The sequence below is a fragment of the Mustela nigripes genome, chromosome 15 (genome assembly GCF_022355385.1).
Source record: "Mustela nigripes isolate SB6536 chromosome 15, MUSNIG.SB6536, whole genome shotgun sequence".
NCBI lineage: Eukaryota > Metazoa > Chordata > Mammalia > Carnivora > Mustelidae > Mustela > Mustela nigripes.
Genome location: NC_081571.1, coordinates 82,565,075 through 82,589,516, shown reverse-complemented (window position 1 = coordinate 82,589,516; position 24,442 = coordinate 82,565,075). Strand labels below are relative to the sequence as shown.

The window sequence follows — 24,442 nt, the reverse complement described above, 5'->3', positions numbered from 1 at the left end:
CATACGCACCAAGTACGTGTTCTGTGCCCTGTGGGACAGACGGCAGCCTGCAGGAGCAGGGGTCTGAAGCAGGCATGCAGGGACAGTGACGTGTGCGTCACGTGATGGCCTTGCTTTAGTCATTGTCCAAAGCAAGCATTCTCTACCTCGACTCCCTAATCTTTCAAAACAATTTCCCCGTGTTCATTCACATGAGATGTCTGCTCACTGAATCTTTGCTTTTATCTCTAAAACGTGGTTGTCTTTCATGGAATCTTCCGAAGGACTCTGTTTAAGAGATGCTTTAACTAGAGACGGTCAAATGCATGACTGACCATCGCTGGGGAAAACTGTGTCGCTGCACAGGAAGCACTGACAATCTAGAGAGATAACGGGGCTGTGCTTTCAGCCTCATTTCCAAAGGAAACAGGCTTCAAGGAAACGCTCTGCGAAGCCCCAGCGCTGTCTTCTGTTTGCAACACAGTCTCTCAACAGCTCTTCAAGAATGTGTTGGTTTCTGATCACTACGTACACCTTGGGTTAATCTCCTGGTGGGACTCAGAAGACCCCCTTTTCCAGAGATGGCTGTGTTTTCACAAAATGGGCCACAATGGCCGATTCCTGCCCTCCCGTCCCACAGGCTGTTTTTGCAAAGCTCAGGGTCAGACTTGCTCTCAGGCCAGGCATGACTGCAGAAGCTCTGGGCCCACCAGTCAGAAGATAAAATGCTCCTCAAAGAGAGAAATCCCTTAACCCATCCAGAGAAGGGCAGATTAAAATGATTCTTCTCCAGCCCATGACTTTTCAAACTTGCCTGCACGAGCAAGTGAGTGTCGTGTGTTTCTGAGATATTTCAGAGGTTGGGTGGGACCCAGTGGGGCCAAGCACACCCCAGTCAAAGGCCCTAGTGCTTGTTAGAGAGCCACCACTCAAAGGGAAGGCTCTAGAGATTATCTCCTAGGCCCCGTGGTTCTGGGACCAGCGGGGAATGGGTTACACCTGCTGGGTCCGAACCTGCCGCATCAAATTCCGAGTCTGCACACTGAGCTCTGCCTGGCCCTTTGGATCCAGCTGGACCCCAGGTCCTCTCTAGAGCACTGGGTGAGGAGTCACCCGCCAACCCCCCCCAGAGCATTTACAGGGTAAAGTGACCTCACTGGCAAGTCCCGTTCCCCTCAGCTCCCTCACTGTCATGGGCCCAGCAGGGAGGCACTTGCGACTTTGGCTCATAAGTGGGGGGCCTCTGAATGATGGCCCCCAACCCTTCCATTGGACCACATGGTTTGGTCACTGGTCCATGTTCTGCATTCTTACCCTTGGCGGACCATGAAGCCAAGTTTCTGGAAGCACAAAGGAGGCCACTGGCCAACCCTCTTGCCCTGAAGAGCAAGTCCCCCTCGGCCCCCAGGCACTCCCTGGCCTCACGCCCACCCTCCCTTGGGCTCTGAAGCTCAGGAGAAAGAAGCTCCGGGCCGCGGGATGGGCTGCCCTCGGTTCTGCAGCAGAAGCATATTTTTCGTTAGCTTGACTCTGCACATAAGCCAGCATCTGTCCACCCCAGTAGCTTTTTATACAGTGATTTGAGGCCAGTGAAGCCAGCGGGAGAGGAATTGCCTGCAGTTGACCTCAGCCACCATCTCTGAGGGATGTGCCTTTGGCACCGAACACAGTGATTCGTGCTGTGATTCTGAACAAAAAGTTCCCCAAACACTGAGTGCCCCTTTGGACCAGGACCCCTGTCTCACCCACTTTCTTCCGCCCATCTGTCCTTGGGTCAGAGCCCAGCCCCCTCGCTCAACTCTGCCCTGGGCCGGGGGGCGGGGGGACTCGGCATGCCCAGACATGACATGGCCCTTGTCCTCACGGGGCTTACGGGGCTCACCGGGCCACGGCCAGGTTGAGGGAGGAAGAGGAGCTCCTCTTTTCTTTGGGGTTTCCTTAGTGCTCCTCCGTGTGCCTTCCCCTTCCCGGCACATGGCGGCTGCTGGAGAGACGGCGGGAGTGGTCTTCGCCAGCCTTCTGTGTCTGTGACAGGGACCTCAGCCAGCCCCACGGCCCCTCTGACACGCCGTCCTCTCCATGCCCCGTCTCCCCGTGGCCGAGGAACCAGCATCGGCTAACGCTACATCGTCAGCACGACTACGCTGAGAAAGGAAAAGCACCCTGCGGGCGATGGCCAGGCGCTGTGCTCTCAACGGCCAGTGCCATCTCTGGGCAGGTGGCTGCTGCCGGGACCCTCTCCTCCTCCGGGACGTCAGGTCACAGCCTGCTGACAGCTCCCCAGCACGAGGGGCCAGAAGTGGGACCTCCGGAGCGGCCAGTAAGCCTCAAATGCTTCCGTCCGTCTTTGGGGCTAAACGAGTGGTTTGGCTGGAGAGGGTGTGGCTGAAAGCCCTTGAACGTTGAGGCACGTGGCCCCGCTCCCAGCATGGACCCCGGTGGACTGGCCATGGGTGCCACAGGGCTGACGCCTCCTCTAAGACGGAGGCCTCATTCAGCCGCGGGCACTGGCTGAAACAGGGCAGCTCGGGCTCAGTGTGACGGCCTGAAGAGCTGTGAAGGGGACAGAAACGCCACCTTCCTTTGCACCTGTCTCCCGTCTCCTCCCTCCCGCTCAGCAGACCTTCCCTGGGCGGCCATGGAGCCTCTGATCACGTCACCAGCCTCCTTGGTTTAGAAATTTTAAGGACCTTCAGCCTTCCTACAGAATGGTCAGATGCTGCATTTACTCAACAGGGTCCTCGGTCCACAGGCAGGTCTGTGCAGGTCCTGCGCTGGCGAGGACGCGCGTTCCTGGCCCTCGGGGAGCCTGCCATCCAGCACGGTGACCCGAGGGGGACACCGGTAAGAGTGATTCAGGCTCACTGGCTCCCCTTCTCCTGGGGTCTCCCCACCCACCACATTCGGACCCAGCCCTGCGTCGAGAGAGGGCCCAGGCACTGACCGCCTGGGAAACCTGTGGGCAAGACCTCAGTCCAGGTGGCATCTGATGGTCCATGTCCCCTCACCCCCGAGACCGCCTCCACCCCGGGCTGCCAGCCAGCAGCTCCTCCTGGCTCCCTCGCAGCCCTCAGCCGGGTTTCGTCCCTCGTCTCGACAGGCTCTGCTTCCTTCCGGAGGAGCCTCGGGCAGCCCTGGGGCCTCAGGAGCCGCACAGGGTCTGGGTCACCCTCAGTGCCGTCCAGATGAGGCCTCACGCTTTCGCAAAGGAAACTCTCGCCAGGATGGCCCCTGTGACCACTCTGTCACGGTGTGGTTGACAGGTGCAGAGAGCCAGATGCACCCCGAGAGAAGAGGGGCCTCCAGGGAGCTGGGCAGGCCACGTGGGAAGGCCGCGTCTGGGACACGGGGGTGTCAGAGCCCCGAGGCCGACTGGCCCACTCGCCCCTTTGTTTCGAGCTCTGAGTCACTTCCTCTGAACCCGACATCAACCCCGGGAACCTATCAATCCAGAGAGCGAAACCGAGCTTTAAAAGAGTATGTCAGAAAGTACTGGAGTGTTGGGCGCCTGGGTGGCTCAGTGGGTTAAGCCGCTGCCTTCGGCTCAGGTCATGATCTCAGGGTCCTGGGATCGAGGCCCGCATCGGGCTCTCTGCTCAGCAGGGAGCCTGCTTCCCTCTCTCTCTCTGCCTGCCTCTCCATCTACTTGTGATTTCTCTCTGTCAAATAAATAAATAAATAAAATCTTTAAAAAAAAAAAAAAAAGAAAGTACTGGAGTGTTTCCGAGCCTCCCACAGGGAGGGCACAGGCGGACACGGACCACGCCGCGCTCGGACCGTGAGGACAGTATGCGCTCAGCGAGGCGAGCCAGACCCCTCACAGGAGGCCCCGACACGGGCGAACCCAACCCTGAGACAGGAGAGCAGGACGGAGCTCCCTGGGGGCTGAGGGAGGGAGGTGGGGCGTCACTGCTGAGTGGGGACACAGCCTCGGTGGGGAAGAGAAAGTTCTGGAGGCGGATGGTGGGGATGGTTGTGAAGGGCCGGGGAAGTGCTTGAAAATGGTGAAGGGGGTAGATGCTCCGTTCTGTGTAGTTCAGCAGAAACAATCAAGAGTACAAAAGAACCCACGCAGGTGTGTACTACATACCCAAGAGGGCGGACGTGACATGAACGAGATGGTTTCCAAATGGTCCGTTTCCAAACGCTCTATGTTTGTATTCTGGGGGATGTGTGAATCAGGGCTCAAGACCTTATTTTTTATTTCGGGAAATTAAATAATTTCTAACATATGAAATGCTTAGAAAGAATAAAGATCAAAAAAAAAAAATTCTTCCTATGGAGAATTCAGAAAAACCTCACGAAGTCTGGCCTTTTTTGCTGTTTATTCTTATGGACTTTCATTAATTAAACCCAATGAGGAAGAAAAACCACCATGAAGGCAGAAATGTTCCCTGAATAATCACTTTTTTGTTCTTAAGTTAAGGACCCGAAGAAGAAAGATTTTGTTAAAGGCACTGCAAAGAGGAGAAAGAGACCCTTTTAAACAGGAATGGATATATGTAGAGCTTCTTCTAAACCAACGTGTTTTCCTTTGAGACACTGCTCTGGCTTTGCTTTCCTGTTTTCTTACGCACAGAGGCGGGGGCCCCCGGGTTAGATCTGGCTCCAGGAAAACGAAACTCTCCATTTATTTGACGCGCCAGTGTTGTCTGCGCATTCCTTGTTCTAGAAGTTCCAGGCAGGAGGCAATATGGTTCTTATCTGCTTCTACATCTTAGGTAAGGAATTTCTGGATTTAAGAAAAATCAGGAATGAGCCTGACTAATCTTCCACCCCCGTCCCCCCCAAGTAACGTGAGTCATTTCTGGTACATGGAATTCCAATCAGGTGAGAAGCAGATAACAAACCGATCTGGTTGGAAAGTGAAGAACTCACCCCCAAGTTATAGCTCAGATGAAGCGTGAATTGCACCCATCAGGTGGGGGCTTGGGGCTGCCTCCAGCCGGTGGAGAGCCCAGGACTCTTCTGAGCCTCTAGTGAGCAGAGCACATTGTTTTGGGCTTAAAGGGCCAAGTCGGTCTCTGCCTGGGCTTTGAAATTCCTTTAGAGTCTTCTGAGGGCCTTGTATAAATCCCAGTGTCCCGGGGGGATGTGTTCTAACATTCTGGAACATTCCCCAGCCCAGGTTGACAGGTGCTGCTTAACCCAGAGGTGGACACTTCGAGGTGTGGCCCCAGCCCAGAGCAGCTCCCGCAGAGTACGGGGCTGTCCCGGACACAAGGCTCCGCCGGGCTTGCACGGGAAACCGGAGGCGAGCTGTGCCTGCCGGCAACAAGGCCGGGCCGGCTCTGAGGTGGCTGTGGACCTAGCAGAGTGGAGCGTCTGAGGGGAGAGATTTCGGAACAGGGATGAAAAAGTAACTCAGAATCTGTGAACATGAGTTTTACTCTTTCTTTCCCTTGATGGCCTCCACTGACGCAGGCCGGGAGAGGAAGACTGTCTCTCATCTCCTGGCAAGAACCCTTCAGTGGAAAAGCAGAGCAGTTTGCTGCTACCACGGCATACCGCTGACAGGAGTACTACTGCCACTAATACTCTTACCACCACCTCTGTTCCCAGTGCTGGTACTACTGCTGCCACTAGTACTCTTGCCACTACTATTACTACCACTACTATTAACACCAATGGTACCACTGCTACCACTAGTACCGCCACCATGAGTACTACTACGAGTACTACTGGTACTGGTACTGCTGCCACTGGTACTCTTACCATTACTGTTAATCCACTGGCATTACTGCCACCACTAGTACTACTACCACTGGTACTCTTACCATTAGTGTTAATCCACTGGCATTACTGCCACCACTAGTACTACTACCACTGGTACTCTTACCACTACTGTTAACACCTCGGGTACTACGGCCGCCACTAGTACCGCTGCCATTAGTACACTATGACTACTACTGTTACTACTGCTGGTACTACTACCACCACCAGTACTAGGAGAGGCGGGGAGCCAGCACGGGCACTCAGAACAGGAGGCGAGGCTGTGAAGGACTAAGTTGCTTGCTCCATGCACACATTCTGCCCTGTAACTCGGGCGAGGTTCCATTTTAATCAAGAATGGACCCGACAACTACATGCGTCGCTCCTACAACTGAGGTGCACGATCCCTCCCGGAATCACCTGGGAGGCTACGGGGATCTTGGGGATCTTGCATTCTCCTTCAGAGCCGCAGGAAATGCTTCATGGCATGCCTCAAGGGCGTGTTGTGCATGGCGGTGGGAACCAGACTCATAACCAGCAGGAAATGTCAGCATTTACGAGCCTTCGTTTTAAACATAAATGATGTTTGCTATGACTGTCATTTTTGTTTAAACTCTGCAGCATTTTAGAAATGCAATTAAAGTGAACGTGTCTGCCCTTTTGCAATTTAACATCGGTCTCTGGCATCTCGGTCTTGCTCAGTAGACACAGAAGCTGATGTCTACACATATTGGCCCAAGACTGACAAATCATTTCAGAGTCTGCTGTTAATATTCCTTGTTTTGCAATGGGAAGGGGAGGCTGGACCATAAAACCTGGTGACTAAGATGAAGGAAATCCTGTCTGAGCTAAGATTGTCCTGGTGGGGGTGGCCGGGGGGGCGCTTGTAACCTGGTAGGAATAAGCAGGAAGCGAAGGTGGCTTCTAGATAGGGGGGAGAGGATCTCAGCCCAGATCAGCGCTACATTGTAACGCGCACAGTTACAGTTAGGACAATGACCAAGTAAGGAAGAAAGGGAAGGAGGCGGTTTTCCTCCCTGGAATCCCCAGCTGGGACCTTCTGCCCCACTGGCCTTCCTCACCTGGGCCTGAGGAGGAAACGGGTTGGTCTGTGTGTCCTGCCCATCCTGGCTGTGGAGGACTGCCAGTGCCCTGCTAGGACGTGGTGGGGGGATCCTTCTGCTCTTTCAAGAAAGAAATCCTATGTGCAGATTCTACTGGGCATTTTCTGTGCTGCTTGGCCAAACTAAGACCTCTTGACTTTTCCTGCTTTGTTAAATTATACGTCGGTCTGCAATTATTTGAACAAACTGTTCTTTGTTTATAAGTCTTTCGATTTATTCTGGAAATAATTTAGTTATACCTCGACTGAATGTTAATTAAAATTTAAATTCTTTTCTTTTTAGGTATTTTTGCAACTCAACAAAATGGAGACAACTGTCCAAAGGCATAGATATCCCTATGTCTGTCTTGCCTGTGGCCCCCAAGGTGTCCACAGCTCACTTCCTGGGGTCACAGCTGCCAGGGTGTGCGAAGATGGTGGGGTCTTACCGCAGAAGACGTGCACCTCACTCCCCGCGATGCCTCCCACCGGTGTCCCGGCCCAGCTCCCCTATGCCCCAGCCTGTGCTGTAGGCAAGGCCCCATTCCCGGCCATGAAGGCCCCACAGAGAGCGCCCTGTTGGGGCAGCAAGGGCTGTGAGAACTGGCCTCACCCCAAATTCTGGTTACACTTGAACTTTTCCTCTCTGTGGTTTCAAGGTTTTATGTTTTGAGGATGAAGACCCACATGTAATTAAAAAAAAAAAAAAAAAAACCTAGTACCAAGTAGCCACTGGCTAGCATTTATCAAGCCCTACAAGGCTAATAAGCTTGCTATGATCTTTACATGCAATTTCTTTTTTTTCTCCTCAGAGCACACTTAGGAGGTAGAACGAGTTTATTCCAGTTTTGAAGATACAATGAAAGCCTAAAGCCAAGCGGCTTGTCCAGAGCCACACAGCCAGGAAGGAGACAAAGTACATTTTGAACTTGAGACCCACCTGGCCCCTCTGGGAGACCCGTGTCCCAGTCCTGTCCTTTCTTCTACATTCCGTGGACGGAGTGTGGCTCCGAGGCTTGATCAGGGCTCCAACATAACCCACATGAATCTGACGTATGGTAAGGTCTACCAGTCAAAGGACAGAGCAGCCCCGTCTCCCACGCTGAGCTCTGCAGGCTGTTCTCCAAGCGTGGTTGAACCCAGGGGGTAGAGTCAACTTCAAAAATTTGGCCAGACCGCTGGACAGCTCCTACCCCACAGACACACACGCGTGCGCTCAGAACACCCCTATGCACTGCTCCCGCCTGTCTGGCTGTGGGACCCACACCTGAGGTCCCGGGATGATTCGTGGACGTGACTATTCCCAGGAGAAGCAAACATGTTCTTTCGGTGAAGGAACGTCACATAGTCCAGCTCACCATGAACTTGTGACATAGTTAGTGGCATTGCTGTTTCACCCATGAAGCTGGGGGCTCAGAGAGCTGAAGTGACCTCCTGGTCCTGGGCCACAAACCCAGATGCCCCCCTCTGTGTGACACACCACCCCGGCCTCCCTGTTGGCCTGGACAAATGGACTGTGTCACCATCCCCCACTGTCCCTGGGGGCTCCTGCACAGCTCATCTGAGGAAGCCCTCTTCCTCCCCAGAGTGTTTCAGTAAACTTCTCCCCCAGCCTCTTCAACTGCTCGAAATAGCGCCGGCTTGCTTGTGCCTCCCGCTTTACGAAGTAGCCGTCCATACATCGGCACAGCCTGGGGTTTCAAAAGGGCCCTGGAGAAGATTTCCAGGAACTCTGTCTGTGGATGGGGTTCCCCACTGCCCCCTCCGGACTTCCCGGGTCATTGTGTGACCTTCAGCACTTTGTTTCCTAGAGCCCACCAGCCTCTGTCACCTATGTGCACAGGCCGGCCTCCCTAGAGAGGGGCCCCTGCAGAGGTCCTGCCTGCCCAACACTCCCTTCCTCCACCAGAGCAGCCGTTGTGGAGAAAGGAGCCAGGAGCCTTGGAGGCCAAGTGTGTGTGGCCTGCAAGCTCTGTATTGTGTCTCTGTCTCATCTTGATGCCTATCTGTACGCTTTCCAACTATCATCTGTCTGTCTGCCTGTCTCTACCCAATGCCCAGCCACCTGTTTATCTACCTGTTTATCCGTCTCTCTCTTTCTCTGTAATCTTCCGCTGTCTACAGCCATCATCCGTCCATAAGTCTGTCATCAGTCCACGTCTGTCCAGCTACCACCTACGTCGATCGCCCTCCATACGGCACAGAGATAAACACTGCACGTCTGTTTCACACACAGCGGACATATGTGCGTCTCACACCCCCGTGCGATGTGCTCTGAGCGAGGAGACCCCACAGCCTTCCTCAAGACCACTTCCTTTTCTCTGACCTGGTGCCAGGGCCAGCTGTGTGTGGGTGGGAGAGGCGGGAGGTCTGCCTGGTGGGGCCCCCGGCACGGGCTGGTCTCCTGCGTCCCTCCTTCCCGGCAGCACTGGGCAGTGACTGCCTGGGCACGGCTGATCAGCATTCGTCCTGATGGACAGGGACCCCTGGGAGCTGACCCCGTCCTCACGCACCCACACTACTTCACAAAGATGGTCATACGCCCAAAAGTGCTCAACATGCAGAAAAACACGGTACGTCATTTCTACCAGGTAGCAGAAAATGAGTCCGCGGAATTCCTAACACACATTCTTCTGGAGTTCCCACGTGGGAGATCACGGAACGGGGCAAAGCAGCAAAATAGGAATTTTATGGGTGTGGCTGAAACCATCCCTCGGAAAAAATGCAAATCTCTCACGGACCGACGGCTCCCTTCTCATCACGCACGGTGGGCTCGATCGGGGGGGGGGGGCAGTGCTTAATTTGGAAAAAAAGCAAAACAAAGAAAACCCAAAACCCCATGAGAAAAGCTACCCTTTAATCTTTTATGAGTTGTTCCACAACCGGATTCCTCATCCAGAAGATGTGTCTGAACGCTTCCGGCGGGTTATGTCTCCTGTGTTCCCTGAGCAGACCCTGCTGAGGGCCGGCTGGGTCCCCGTGCCGGGGGCACAGACCACGGACCAGAGCTCATGTCCCAGAGGGAAGACAAAATGTGCCCTAAACGTTGGTTGTGGGAGCAGCAAGTGTGTTGAGCATGAGTCTCTGTGTTATGCGTGATTTAAGGTCATCGCTACCTAATGATAAAGGAAAGTCCTAGCAGGCCAAGAGGGCACTTTGACTGGACTCAGAGTCCAGCCTCTGTCCTCTGGGGCAGAGGCTGCAGCAGGGACGGGGCATCTGGCATCTGCCTCCTGGGCACTCTGACAAGTGAGGGGACAGGGTGTGCTCTCTGTGACAGGGGCCATGGGCTACGGTGAGGAGACATGGTATGTCAAAGCTACAGATCAGGACTGGCCAGGGCTGGGGGCCAGAGGCTGCTCTCCTCCTAGGCGGTGTGATAGAGGCAGATGTGTGAGTGCCGGCCTCTGGCCACGGGCCTCCGTTCCTGGCCCTTTTCCCCAGCCCATAGCTGGAGTGGAAGTGGTGGCCACTTGGAGATGTGGTCCATGGCAATGCAAGGCCTGTGGCAACATCTTACAGAATCTCGGTGCTTTTTGTCAAAGCCAGAAACTCACACGAGTATGTTAATACGCTACAGACTCAGAATTTTGCCGGTTTTCCTGTGAATGTTCTTTCTCGCCTGCAGGATCCAATCCCCAAGACCACCTTGCACTTACAGGAGCGGGTACAAAAGAACGCGGCACCTCAAAAGCAGCCTTGCTCAGGGCAGCACAGCACAGCCTAACGGAAGGCCCAGGTGCACCAGGAGCGCCGCGAGGCGGGGAGACCCCGACGCGAGAGCCCACTCCGCTGGGTGGGGCAGGGCCTGTGGGAGGCCGCGGAGCTCCCGGGGGCGTGAGATTCCTCTGAGGTTCCCTCAAGGACTGGAGAAACTGGCAGGTCTCCCTAAACAGGATACCCCCTTTTTCATTCATGGAAAACCCAAAGAAAAATCACGGATGCCCAGGGAAGCCACTGACATCATGGTCAGGGAGTCACCCAGGCTCTTACCTGCCCCAGGAAGTCTCGGTAACTGAGGGAACAGACGCCAGGGTAGCGGCAAGACGTACCCAAGTCACCTGCCTGTTCTCATCTCAGCTGATTAAGTACCGTGGGCGGATTCTAGAAGCTTCTCACACCCTGAAGCTAAAAAGCCTAATACAGCCTATTTATTTTTAAGTTACATCCTGGAGCAGCGCACACGCTTCCCTGGAAAAGCTTTCCCATCCCAGTGTCCCAGCCGGGGAGGGGGCAGCCGGCTCCCCACACAGGGTGGGCCTGCGGCGGGGGTGGCACACTGACCGCCTGCAGCACCCCAGCCCTGGGACCCTACGGCACGACGGGTCCCCTTCCCCATGTCTCCGGACCAAGGCGTTTGTGACTTGCCCTGGGGTCAAACAGCCAGTGAGGAGCCAGTCAGTCCGGCTGGTGTTCCAGACGTCACCCAGCACCCTCTGCAGGGGTGACGACGCCCAGCGACCCCCGCACGCACAGCAAGAGGCCGACCCCCGCCCTCTCACTGCAGCTCGGCAACCCAAGACGCTCTTTCTCTGAGTGAAAGAACAGGACTTTTGCCAACCACCCTCTGGTTCACGACAGCCTGTCACACCGTCACCAAACACAGCATTGACGGTGAATGCACGCCACGCCTCTGCTCTTCCCCGGAGCCGTCTCTATTACCTAATGGAAGCGAGTCTCCCGTGTTTTATCCTCAACCCAGAAAGACAGTCCTTTGATTTTTACTATTTCAGCAAAATCTTTGTTTTCTAGCTCCAAATATTCCCAAGGGCTCCGTCCCCTCTGTCCACCCTGCACGGCCACGTCGAGTTCCGCGATGCCATGATAAATTCCTCGTGTTCCCGAATGTGGCCAAGTCATCCCGGCCACCAAGGGAGGCGCGCTTTACCGGCCTGCAGAGATGGGGTACGTGCTTCCTGCTTGGCCTTCCACTAACAGGGGGGAGCCCTGTGCTGTCTCCCCGCTTCCCAGGGGCCCCAATTTTGAACGAGAGGACTAATGCTCTTGGAAACTGGGGGGAGAAGTGGTCTCGCGGATTCCTACACAGAGCACTGGAGTGGCGCAGGACTATGCCTTCTTCGCAAAAGATCTACCGGCCAAAAGGAGAAGAGAAAACCTCACCAAGTATTGCCTTTGGCTTTAGCCTGGGGGACAGGGAAAGGTGTGGCTGCTTGCAGGAGCCTCAGGTGAACCTTCCAGGGCCTGGAGCGCCTGGAAGGCCTGCAGGCCGTGTAGAGCCCAGCATCTCCCGGGGGGCATGGCACCTGCACCTCCAGGCCTCCCGGCTGCACCCCAATACCCGTGAGCATGGAGAGTGTGTGGCCAGTGTCCCAGCTGAGGTGGTGAGTCAGCCCAGCTTCCAGAGTCACACGAGACTGGCCTCTCAGATCTTCAAAGCTGCTGCCCCATCTCTCAAGATAAGCCACAGTGTTCTGCAGAGTGAGGGCTTTCCGGTCCCCAAGGAGGCTCCGCCTGGGCAACCTTCCCTCACAGGCCCAGATGCCTGGTGCCTTGCTCCCTACCAGGCTCTCCTCATCCTACAGCCTCTGCTCTGCAGGCTCACGTCCCTGCCTATGAGCCCATTGTGTGTGTGTGGGGGGGAGGGGTGGCCGGGACTCAGGGCTCTGGTGAGCGCCAGCGCGAGGTGGCAGCTCACTGTGGTCCCAGGGCACCTGGCTTCTGGGTCCGGCATAGCCATGCTGATGCCACGAGGCCCCATAGAATAGGTGGTGTAGAAAGGAACTCAGTGCCCTGGCACCTTCTCGAGGTAGGACACCTTCAGGAAGGGCAGCACGAACAGCAGAACACATATGTCCACGCTGGGCCCTGACCTCAGGCTGGCCAGCGGGACTTCTGCTTCCTTCTCTCCCTCTGGACACCGGACCCCATCGCTTTGACCTCGCTCTGGGCTCCTGCTCTTCAGAACAGAGTGGTGGGGAGGAGGAACGCTATTTCCCTTTCCAGAAACCAGTGTGTGGGCTTGACTCTGGGTCACCGTCAAGAGCAAAGAGGAAGCGGGACCAGAGACGCAAACACTGGAGCTCAGGAGCATCCTCACAACTGACCTGCTGTCTGACCCTGGGTACTCAGTGGGCAGGGGCTGGGCTCAAACCCCACACCTGCACTTACAGAGAGACCACGAGCAAGCTGTCTAGACACTGTGTGCCCCTGCTTTCTCATCTGTAAAATGGGGTGACAATAGCAATTGTTTCCCAGGAGGGGTACACACGAATTGGCAAATAAAAAATAATTATTGAATAACTCTCTACCCTCTCTTTAAAAAGCAGGTGGGGGGGGGCGCCTGGCTGGCTCCATTGGCGGAAAGAGCAACTCTTGGTCTCAGAGTTGTGAGTTCAAGCCCCAACTCAGGTGTAGAGATTACTTACAAATAAAGCCTTTAAAAAATTAGTTGTCTACTCTCTTTGATAACCATTTTCGGCTGCTTCTGCTATAGCACCCTTCAAACTACAAAGGGCAGCCCTTTTTACTGACTGGACTTACTCTTGGGGACGAGTCCTTATCACAAATGGGCAATGAGGCAGGGTTCTTGAGCACAGTGAACCAAGAGGGGAGGAGGTGAATTTGCCACAGATAAGAGAGATTTCTCAGTGGATACAGCTGAAGATCAAGGCATTATTTCATGAGTAACCGCTCAAAGCCAGTGGTCAACAAGAAGTTAATAAGTAGGAGATCCACTGTTGAATGTAACAAACTGTGTATTTGTTGAAGAACAGACACCCCCACGCCTACAGGAGAAGGACTCAAAATGGCAAGTGACTCCAACTGCCTCCCAACCCAATGTTCTAATTCAGTGGGTTCCAAACTTTGGTGTCAGGTAGAATACAGACTCCCAGGCTCCAACCGAGACAGTCTGATCAGAAGATGTAGATTCGGAGGAGAAAGAAGAAGATCATCTAGATTCAGAGCAGAGGTCTGAAGTTCTCAGCAGCCCCCCGCCCCCAGGTGGGTGGGGGGTCCAGGCCGAGCGCTCCGAGGTGCGCTGTCGGACAGGAGATGCTCTCCGCCCTGCCCAACGGTCAGACAGCAAAGACTCAGGTGGGCTGAGCAGGGAAGAGATTTTGGATGAAGGGATAGAGGTTGCCGCCCGCCCCCCAGTAACAAGCGAGGGGATGTTCTCTCTCCTGTTCTAGGTGTGGAGACCAGGATTCAGGGTTTCCAAGACCACGGCACAACGTTGATTAGTACCCCGGTGTTCCGACCCCAAGCTCTTTCCACCAGTTTTAGGATCAATGCCAGAGAAAATTCGCCAGGCTTTCCCCATCCCCAGGAAGGAAAACAGGGGCTTATGAAAGTGGTTCTAAGGGCCAAGCACTGTGGAGATGAGAAAGGCCAGCCGGGCGCACACTCCCAGTGTGATTCAGACCTGTCCTGTCTACCCTCTTCCTCCTCTGAGCTGCGCTTGGAGAAAACTTTGGCCTGGCATGTTCCGGCGAAAGTCTACGGACTCCTTCTGACTTCCCAGTCTCGCCTGAATTGGAGCAGAAGGTGAAAAGGGAGGCTAAAGGTTCTTTCCAAGCTCGAGTAGCTCTTTTTCCCTCGCTGACTTTAAAATCTTTGTTTGACACGAGGACCAGGACAATGAAAATAACAGAATTTCAGTCAAACCGGCTGTCCCCGGTCCTGTGTGACGGTGGTCACCGGGAACCCACAAGAGCCACCTGGGAAATCCGTTAAGAGTGCAGGGGGAGTGGGGTCTGGGGCACACCATGTCTTCCACCCGTTTTTGGTCCCAGTTTAAACATCTGTGTCCACAAACAAGGGATGGCCTTATTGCGTCCAGCTTAATGCCAGCGGCTCCAATCATTTGAACACCATTTACACAATCCCACAGTACCTCCCAAGTGCACCAATACCGGAGCAGCCCTGAATGCACCTTAGCCCCTCCCACCACGGCGGAGACCTGGTAGGAAACTGCAGGGTTTCCGCAGTTGTTCACTCACAGGGGTTAACTCGAGGGACACTGCTGGCTCTCTCTCTCCTCCTCGCCCCGCCCATTCATTCCCCCATGCCTCTCATCGAAAAGCCCCAGAAAACTCTCTGCCGAGGATGGTACCCAGACACCAGCTTCCCAGTGCCACAAACACATTTCTTCTCGGAGCCCCGGCGTCTCAACCACCCCGGGACAGACCGTCTTCTCTCTAGGAAGCCGGGGATTCGCTCCAGTTCAGGAGAGGACGCCTCAGGCTATGGTTTAAACTGTTGGCTCTCGGGGGAGGGCCACCGCCTGTTGCACACGGGATCCAAGTGGGGAACCCAAGGGAAGGCACACTTGAGACGTTCTCTGGGCAAAGCGAGAGCTCGTGGAACCTGGGCTGGGTCAGGGCTGCAGGCACACACGGGCGCACACGCACGCACTCTCAGGTGAGCACGCACGAGAGCTGCCTTCCCGCAAGGCCACAAGGTGTCCCTTCCACTCCCCCGGCGCACGAATCAGAGCCCATGAGCTGGACCCAGGACTTACCGCCAAGACGCTCTGGGCCAGAAGCCCCACGGTCACAGCCCCCAGCAGCAGCCACCTGGATGGGAGAGAGAGGGAGACCGCCATGAGCGGGCGGCCGCGGCTTGGCAGTTCCTGAGTTACACGCAAGGGACCCCGCGCGCAGGACCCACGGGGACGCGGCAGAAAGTGGCTTACCGCCGCAGGGCAGGGCTGGACGCCGAGCACTGGTGTCTGTCCATACTCCCGATCCCGTCGCTCCGGACTCCGCGCGGTCTCTCCAGCTCTGGAGGGCGAGAGACAAAGCAGGCTTAGCAGGGGCTGGGGAGGGAGCATCCTCGCCGCAAGCCTCCTTCCACAAGACGCGGGAAAGCGGGGCGCGCCCCCGCATCCCTGCAGGGGTGACAGAGAGCCGCCCCGAGACCGGACAGGAGAAGGGGGAGCCTCCCACTTAGGCCCTGCTGGGCGCCGCTTAGCGGCGGCCGCTCGGTGACCTCCCCCACTTCAGCAGAAGTGCGCGTAGCGCCCTGCCTGCGCCGGGCGCCCCAAGTCCCAGCCCCAGCCGGGGTCTCCGCGTCCTCGGGGTCGCCCTCACCTCGCGCCCGGCGTCAGGGGCGGTCCGCGCGCATCCGCCGCTCCGGGGGCGCCCGGCCGCGGCACACGGGCAGCGCGGTCGCCCTCGCGGGCCCCCGGGTGCCGGCCCGGGTCCTCGGTCCTCCGGCCGGTGGGCGAGCGCGGGGGGCGCGAGGTCGCGCGGCTGCCGCGGGTGGGTGCGGAGCGCAGAGCCCTGGCGTCCCGGCGCGCGGCGGCCACAATCTCCGGGCCGCGCGCTCCCGCCGCCTCTTACCCGCGCCGCAGGGTCCTCCCCTTTGAGACGCCGCCCGCGCGCCGCCGAGGGGAGGGGGCAGCGCCAACAAATTGGGGAGCTCGCCGGGCCGCGCTCAGGTCTCCGCCGCGAGCCGCCGCGCCCCGGACGGTGCGCAGCGCTCGCGTCCCGGCCCTCCGCCGCTGAGCCGCCCGCCGCCGTCCCCCGCTGATCCCCGCCGGTCCCGGCCGCCCCGGGCGCGCCACCATGGTGCCCCGGCTCGGCTTCTGGCTGCTGCTGCTGGCCGCCGCCCTCCTGCTCCACGAGGAGCGCAGCCGGGCCGCTGCGAAGGTGAGTCCCCGGCCGGCTCCGCTCCCCCGGCGTCCCGCCCCGCGCCTCGGGCGCCCCGCGCGGCCCCTTTGTCCCCGGACCCAGCCGCCCGCCCGCCCCTCGGGGGTCGCGCGTGGCATGGCCAGGTGCCCTCTCCGCGCGGGCCCCCGCCAGGGACCCCTGTGGGCTGCCTTCGCGCATCCATTAGGGAGCCTCCTTTGTTGTGGGCTGGGCGGGGGCGAGGTAGAGGACCTCTCCGGGCCCTGGGCAAGCTGAGCAGAGCTCGGGGCGCACCGCGCCGGGCGATGGTGCCCGGGAGTCTGCGGGACTTGAACTCGCGCCGCGGAGGCCTCAGCGGCCCGGCGCCCTCTCCTGCCCTGGGCGCCCTGGTGGGCTGGGGGCAGGCTGGGTGGGCACGCGCGCCCCACGCTGCTCAGAGCCCCACGCTTGTGCCCGGGAGTCGCTTTGGGCGTGTTTCTCCCCTTCTCGGGCGACTCTGCTGGTTGATGCTGAGCAGTTGTGGGCCGTTTGCCTGGAAACAGCTGTCTCTCTTGCTTTCCCACGACTTTTCTGTGGCTGAAGCCCGCTGGAGGACAGAAGTGGGGCGCTTGTGAGCGGAGCTTTAAAAAGTTACCAAACCCCACTCGTTGCCTTTTATTAATGGACATTACCCATAAAGCTATAACCACATCATAGTTGAGTATGAAACCAACATGAAACTCCATCTTATTGTTCCAAGCACAAATTGTTTTGCTAGTTTTCACTTCCTCGGGCTGTGTGCTTGCCGGAAAGGATCCCGGAGCTGGGCTTGCAGGAGGAAAGGCTTCCAGCTCTGGAAGGTCCTTGATGCACTTTTGTTCTTTCTTTCTTTTTTTTTCTTTCCCCCTCAGACAGAATAAAGACCTCGGCGGGTCCTCAGTGTGCCAGGCTTGCAGACAACACCCTGAGAAAGTGTGGCTTCTAAAGGCATTTTGCACGCCCCCCCCCCCCCCGCCTCAATGTTTAAAAATTATTTTGCTACTTTCCGCACTTCCAGTCACTCTTACTGTTCCAGACCTCATCTAGCTCATCGTGTACCCACTCATAGCGCTCTCCCTCCTGCTCCCATTCAGGTGGTTGCTTTTAAGTTTTGTTTGTTTGTTTGTTTGTTTTTAGTTGTCTTCGGGAGGGATGGTATTCACTGAGTCTTGCTTGTAAAATCAACGGGACGGGTACCTGCCAGAGTGAGCTGGTAGTGTGCATGCCTGCCTCATCCCAGGGCAGGGCTGACTCCTTTCTGGCAGCTCCTTCATTGGGTGTCGAAAGGGCTGGTGATCAGAGCAGCAATTAAGGGCAGATGCTTCTTCCAGCCCCGAGCCCAGCCAAGCACCGGACTCAGTGGTTCAAGCGCTCTCCAGTAATGATGAGAAGAGGAACCTCCAGAGCACTTATTTGGGTGTAGAAACATTGACCCAAAGATGTCATACTTCCAAGGAGAGATTGCTAAATTCGATGGCAAGCAAATGAGAGAAAGTTCTCTATTTGGAAATAGGAACCTCTGCTTGGACTTAGATTTTCTAACTGATAATAGTAGCAAAGCAAAGCTGATTGTAAGAACTAGCTTCAGCTGGGACTTTAAATAACAAGCCACACACCTATGGGAATGCCTGTTCTTGCCTGGGAAATCAAACTCACTACTGTTGTGTGGGATTACTCTCCTTTAATTATTCTCTAAGACCCAAGCACATTCCTGTCCACTGGCTTGGCTCTAAACCTCAAGGTGTCCCATAGTGTTTTAAGTTCTGGGTCACGTGTTTGGACACTCTCTGATCAATCACCAGCTGACTCAACATTATCTTTACACTTAATTTTTCCTGACTTAGATATGGATATGACATGGATGTCCAAAAAATCTGTTTAAAAATAATTGTCTAATTTTTTAAAAGCATTTCACTTTTCATATCATCAAGAACTTTTTTTTTTTTTTTTTTTTTTTTTTTTGCTTACCACTTTCCAGAATTACCTATTAGGTACCAAAATTTGAAATAACTTCAACACACATCCAGGCAAAATACATTTAAAACTACATTGTGAATAATAAGTCACTGCCATCAGTCCATCAAATCCTTACTCAGAAGCCACCCCGAAGGGTTCTAGGGTTACCTGTGCCTTAAAAGAGAATCTGATTCACACCTTACCTGCATTTGTACCTGTCCCAACATTGCCCCCACCCCCATGCTGGGCAAGCATTGCCCCCCCCCCCCCCCCATTTGAAAGGCTCTTTGATTTTATATTTGACCCTATCTGCCATGGTCATATTGTTCATTTACTAGTAGATGGATTTTCTAAGCCAGTGATTTTCCCCCATGCCCAGTCTATCCTGATTCCCCTCCCCAACTTTTCTTTCTGAGGCAAGAAGTGAGGAGGAGGGGACAGGCCTGAGCAGAAGCGCCCCGATTGCGGGTGCCCTGTGTTCTCAGTCCTGCAGTCAGACCCGAGGGAAGCGGAGGGAAGCGGAGGGAAGCGTCCCCACCGCAGGAGCCTCGGACTCCTCTCTCACTGCGTCACCCCCTCCCCCCTTAACGGATGGTTTCTCAGGATTGGAAACGTGAACTCGCCCCCAAGTGTGGAGATGCCTGCCCCCGGCTCTGGGCGTGTTCAGACCCTGCTCACTGTCCTGGGGCTCCGTGACCCAGGACTCACAGAGCTGAGACTTAGTCCCCATGTTGAGTACGACTCTGTTCTGTTGCAAAGGGAATTGAAACAAGAAGTCCGAGATTTCCTACCGGCCCGTGGCGGCACCATTAGCCCAATACCCCAGAGGGATACAGCCCAAATCATTAGGTTCCTCATCTGTGGACTTGGCCCAGCCGGAAGGAGTAATGCATGTAAACTGCGTGTTGCAGGCGCGGCCTCCACAGAATTATCGGCCGCGTAAGTTCATCACATACACCAAGAGCAAGTGTGGTTTAAAAATGTCCGCTCTTAGTAGGCCGATGAGCTGGGAGGACTCCCCCGACTCCTCCGTCAGGCAGACCTGACCCTTCTCCCGGGGACTGCTCCTTCCGTCCTTTGCCCCGCGCATGCGCCCTGAGCCCTCCCGCACGCTTGTGCTCTGGCTGGCCCGCGGGACGGGACTGCGACTGCGCATGGGCTCGCCCTGCCCCCAGGCCGCTTGCACTTGGCAGGGCCGCCGAGCAGCACGCGGGCCGCCGAGCAGCACGCGGGCCGCCGAGCAGCACGCGGGCCACCCAGGCTGGTGAGTGTCACAGTGGCCAGCTGCGCAGGACGCAGAGACGCTTCCAGGAGGACACCCCACCTCCTGCTCTGAGGGGGACGAGAATCTATAAGGTCAGCGTCGCTGTTTCCATGAGCTGTGAGGGTCATTATGCTCACAGGTGCCGCCTGTGCCGCCTGTTCCTAGACTTGCAGCCCCTGCATTTGAGAACGACACGGAGGCTCCCTCCTTTGAGAAACCCAGATGCCACGTCTTCTGTTACCAGCCGTGGTAGCTGACCTTTCCTCCCAGAGGGGTAGAGACACGGAAGAACAAGGTCTGGGAGATGGTGGGAAGAGGCACCAGCTCCCAGCAGGACCCTGACTTGGGGGTGTCCCCTCTCCCCAGGCTGCAGGTACATTGGGGTGTGTGGAAGGTTGCCGCATGGATGGCTGCTTCTAGGCTGCAGTGCCTTTAGGAACTGCCCCAGAAAACGTAGCCTCACTTGGGCAAGTACATGAGGGAATTCACAAAACCCATTATTCATTAACAAGACTGTTGGCAAATGTCTTGGGACTGGTCAGGATAGTCATCGCTTCAGGAATTCAGTTACTTAGTGAAGAGCTAGTAAGGATTTTTCAGACAAATGAACCCACCGGTGCCTCTCTGGAACAAACCCTTTGAGAAATCCAGAGGGCGTCAAAAATTGAGTGAGTTCTAACACTTGTTTGGAAGAAGTATAGACAGTGTTTGTTTTAACATTTGTTCCAGAAATTCGAAAAGGATTAACCTCATTAAAATGCCTCTCAAGCAGATTTGGTATTTTTGCATTCTTGAGATAGAGTAAGCAAAAGCAACAATAGAATGCCGAAAATAATACCATTAGGGCATTGTTCTTCCTGCTATTATTAAACAACCACTAAAAAATGTCGACTATAGAACAATACAAAAGACATATTCCTACTATTCTCAGGCGTACAATGAGAGAGGATATAAACCAGAACACGTTTCAATGGTCAAGTTCTTTGGAGGCACTGGACACTGTAAGAATTACTTGGGGTTAATATTTTTATAGTCTGGTACACGGTGAACTGGTTCCATCCTGTGTTTCCCTCCATTGTTCTCCTGGTTGTGCTCTAGTGACATGTGTCTCTCCTAGATTTCCTCCTGTTTCTCCCTTCTTCCTCTGCCCAGGCCCTCGGCATGGATGTGCGATGGGGTCCAGCCCGCCGGCTCCTCTCCTCTCCTCTCCTCTCTCCTCTCTGTGCTGTCTGCCCTCTCTGGCTGGGAAGATCTGCTCTTGTGATCCCATGAAGAGGGCTCCAGACCTTTTTCTTCAAATGCAGCCTAGGATCTTCGCATTCCCATGGGTCATGTCACCTTGGCTTTAGTCTCAGACTTTGCAAACGTGTTCAGAGCTGAACTTACAGTCTTACCCAGACCGACTGCCCATTCCCACTGTTGCCTTGTAGTCGCCGATGCCCCAGTATCTCCTCACACTCAGCCCAGACACGATGACTTCCCCTAGAGGAAATCTCTTTTATCCTGTCTCTTTTTAACCTCCATGTCACTCAGTCGCCAAGGCTGCCATGTCTTCCTCCTGTGGGCTTCTCTGCATTCCCGCCTGCTTTCTCCTCCCATGGCTGCATCCCCCTTCCAGGTCTGTCCGCCTTGAGCCAGGGTTGCAGCAAACCCCTCCTCATTCCTGGGCTGCCTCCAGCCCATTCCTCGTGTTGCTGGGTGGCTACTTGTCTCTAGGGATCCATTTATGACCACGGCATTCCCCTGAGGGGCTACCTCATGTCCAACCGCAGCTTCCCTTCTGTTCCATGCGCTGGTTTCTATTTGTCTTTTGATAAAGACTTTCTCTTTTATAGAGTAGCTTTAGGTTGAGAGGAAGGCGCAGAGATTTGCCCATATCCCCTCCTTCCCTGATGCGAGCACAGCCTGTCCTCCATCAGTGTCACCCACCCGAGTGGGGCATTTGTCACAATGGGTGAGCCTACGGTGATGCGTCATCATCTCCCATGTTGCATGACAGTCACTCTCGGTGTTGTGCAGTCCATGCGTGTGGAGGGGTGTGCAGACATGTCATCACTGTAGCGTGACCCAGAGACTTCAAGACCCCCCGTGCTCTGCCTGTTCCTCCTTCCCCTGTATGCCTGGCAACCGCTCCTCTGACTGTCTCCATAGCTTGACTTTTCCAGATGTCCTAGAGCTGGAATCAGATGGGATGTGGCCGTTCACACTGGCTTCTTTCACTTGGTGATACACGTTCAGGTTCCTCCACACATCTTTTCATGACCGGATCATGACTGTCTTGTTGGCGTGGAGTGATACTGCCTTGCCTGGCTGGACCACGGATTCTTTGTCCCTGTACCCCCGAGGGCCATCTTGGTGGCTCCCACAACCTGGCGGTTCTGAATAAAGCTGCTGTAGACAGCCAGGGGCAGGTTTCTGTGTGGACAAAAGTGCTCCACTCCTTGGGGTGCACATGATTGCTGGTTAGTGTGGCAAGAGTGTGTTTAGTTTTGTGGGTGACCACCAAACACCAAACTGTCTCCTGAAGCAGGCTGCGCCATTTTGCCTTCCTGCTAGCAAGAAGTGAGGGTCCCTGTGTCTCTACATCCTCTCTGGCATTTGGGGTCATCAGGGTGGGGTCCTGGCCTCTCTCCACAGTAGGGATCTCATGGCTGCTTTGATTTCGCCCTTCACGACCTGGATCTGTGAAGTTTATCTTCGTGGCTTGCCAACCTGTCGGCTGGGTGATTGCACGAAGGACTAGTCTCTGTGTTCCATGGGGTGATGCCATCTGTTTGAGCCTCAGGTCCCTAATCTGAGAATACAGTGTCCTTGGAAACCTTCACGTCACCTGGTGTGGTCGTGCCCCCAGAGCAGCTCAGTGCTCAAGCCATGCTGGTGGTTCTCGCTGCTCTGTGGCTGGGACTGCAGTGTCTCGTGTCTGTTCCTCTGACACCCCTGACAATTCTGAGCCGCTGGAGGACCCAGCTTCTCTTTAAAATTCCCCCACTATGTGTGGGGGGTGCCTGCCCCATGGAGAGACCTCACCAGTGATTTGTAATTGGGGCTGATGCTTCTGGCCGACATTCACTCTCCAGCCCTGGAAGAGCCCCGGTGGGACTGTGCATGGGCCCACGTGAGCTGGTGGCAGTGTTAGGGAACAGAAAGGGAGTTTGTGCCAGACGAAGGTGTTTCCTCTTAATTTGGAATTTGGAGTAGTTACTCCACCCCAGACTAAACACGACTTGGAAATATACACAATGCTGAACTCCTTATGTAAATAGTTTATTCCGTGGTTTAGTAATATTCCTAGCTTTGCTATTCTTGATTTTTAATATGTGCACTATGAGAACAGCTGATGGCCTCTGAGTTTTAAGGCTTGCGAGGTTTGTGGTAAGAGCAAAGATAAAAGCAGTGCCCCGTCAGATACTGAAGGGATATTTCACATACCACGAGGCTTTTGCCTATCGGTTGGTTTTATCTCTTGCTGATAAAGGACAGTACTCCGTCCCCTTCATCTTTTACTGCTCTTAGAGTCACCACTTCGTTCAGAGTTGTGGAATGACTGTTGTTCACTCTGGAATAAATACCTCTGTGTACCGTGGACATTTCTTTCTTGCTCACACAATGGTGAGCGATAGTGGCTGTGAATCGGACAAGGCCACTGTGATGTCACCGGCTTTGTTCGCATCTCACCAAATACACTGAGGTTTGGAGAAGCCATGTGTACACTCGAGAGAGAGAGAGGCTAGCTGTTGAAGTAAATGTCCAACCCAGCTCAGTGTTTGGAGACCTGATATTCCTCTATTTGATGTTTTGTTAAAATTGTTTAAACGTTTGAGTTTCTGCTCTAGAAAGTAAACCTATTCCTTCATGAAGAACAAAACCCGAGGTTTTCTGGTTGTAACTCTCAGTATCTCCAAGAGCTCTTTGCACAACTTTTTCATAGGTGGCACTCACTCCTGGAGAAGACGGAGGTTCGGAAGCCATGGGTCGTGGGACACAGGGGCATGTCTTCACTTTGGAGCCGTGAACCTTTCCTAATGGGTTACTCCTTTATTTCTATTAAGGAAATATTAACATATATTTTAACCAGCAGAACATTGACTAGTACATCTCTAACAATGTTTTTCATAAAGTATGCTTGTAATTTTTGCAATACGAGAAAACAACCACAGTTTATTCTAAAACCCCACAATTATCCTTTGTAACCAGTCAGCAGTTTTGAGCACGGGAGTATTTTTTCCTATATCATCCAAGAGCATCAGCTTTAAAATGTCATTATAAATGTAAGTATCTCCTTTTCCTAATTAGTTTTAATTTTTGAGTTCCATTTTATAATTTTTTAAAAGATTTTATGTGTTTGTTGAAGAGTGTGAGAATGTGCTATAGTGCACTCATGGCGGGGAGATGGGCAGGCAGAGGGAGAAGCAGGCTCCCCGCGGAGCAGGGAGCCCGAGCTGGGACTTGATCCCAGGACCCTGAGATCATCACCTCAGCTGAAGGCAGACACTTAACCCACTGAGCCACCCAGGTGTCCCCAGTTACAGAATTTTTTTAAGGAGTACAATAATATTTTAAAAGCTTGGATAAAAGCTTGAGTGAAGGTGTATCAGTGTCTTTTCTAACCTGTTTTACATTTAGGGTTTTATTAGGGAAAAAAAAAAGGTCACAGGACCTGTAGTTTGGCCCACTTTTGTAATGTCCATTTGATTTGACTTTATATCTTAAATAGTAGTAGTTAGATATTAAGGGGTTAGTGTAATTCCAAGGACTCTAAAATTAGCCAGGCAAAAGAAGTGTCTAATTCTCTAGGAAACTTGGCCAAAGGGGTACATG

General features: G+C 54.5%; 2 protein-coding genes across 3 annotated transcripts in view; one reads left to right on the top strand and one right to left on the bottom strand.

Moving 5' to 3' along the window:
- The window catches only part of COL4A2 (collagen type IV alpha 2 chain), a 154,496-nt gene extending 138,567 nt beyond the window's left edge, over positions 1-15,929 (bottom strand). For both annotated transcript variants that reach the window (XM_059377881.1, XM_059377882.1), the window contains exons 1-3: positions 15,847-15,929; positions 15,450-15,537; positions 15,276-15,330 (exon numbers count right to left, since the gene is read on the bottom strand). In XM_059377881.1, coding sequence (XP_059233864.1) covers positions 15,276-15,330; positions 15,450-15,493 — 99 coding nt within the window. In that variant the 5' untranslated portion in view covers positions 15,494-15,537; positions 15,847-15,929. The remainder of the gene's footprint in view (positions 1-15,275; positions 15,331-15,449; positions 15,538-15,846) is intronic.
- A 100-nt stretch (positions 15,930-16,029) lies between these two features.
- Positions 16,030-24,442, top strand: part of COL4A1 (collagen type IV alpha 1 chain) — a 129,840-nt gene continuing 121,427 nt past the window's right edge. Inside the window, exon 1 of the mRNA XM_059377883.1 lies at positions 16,030-16,407. Coding sequence (XP_059233866.1) covers positions 16,324-16,407 — 84 coding nt within the window. The 5' untranslated portion in view covers positions 16,030-16,323. The remainder of the gene's footprint in view (positions 16,408-24,442) is intronic.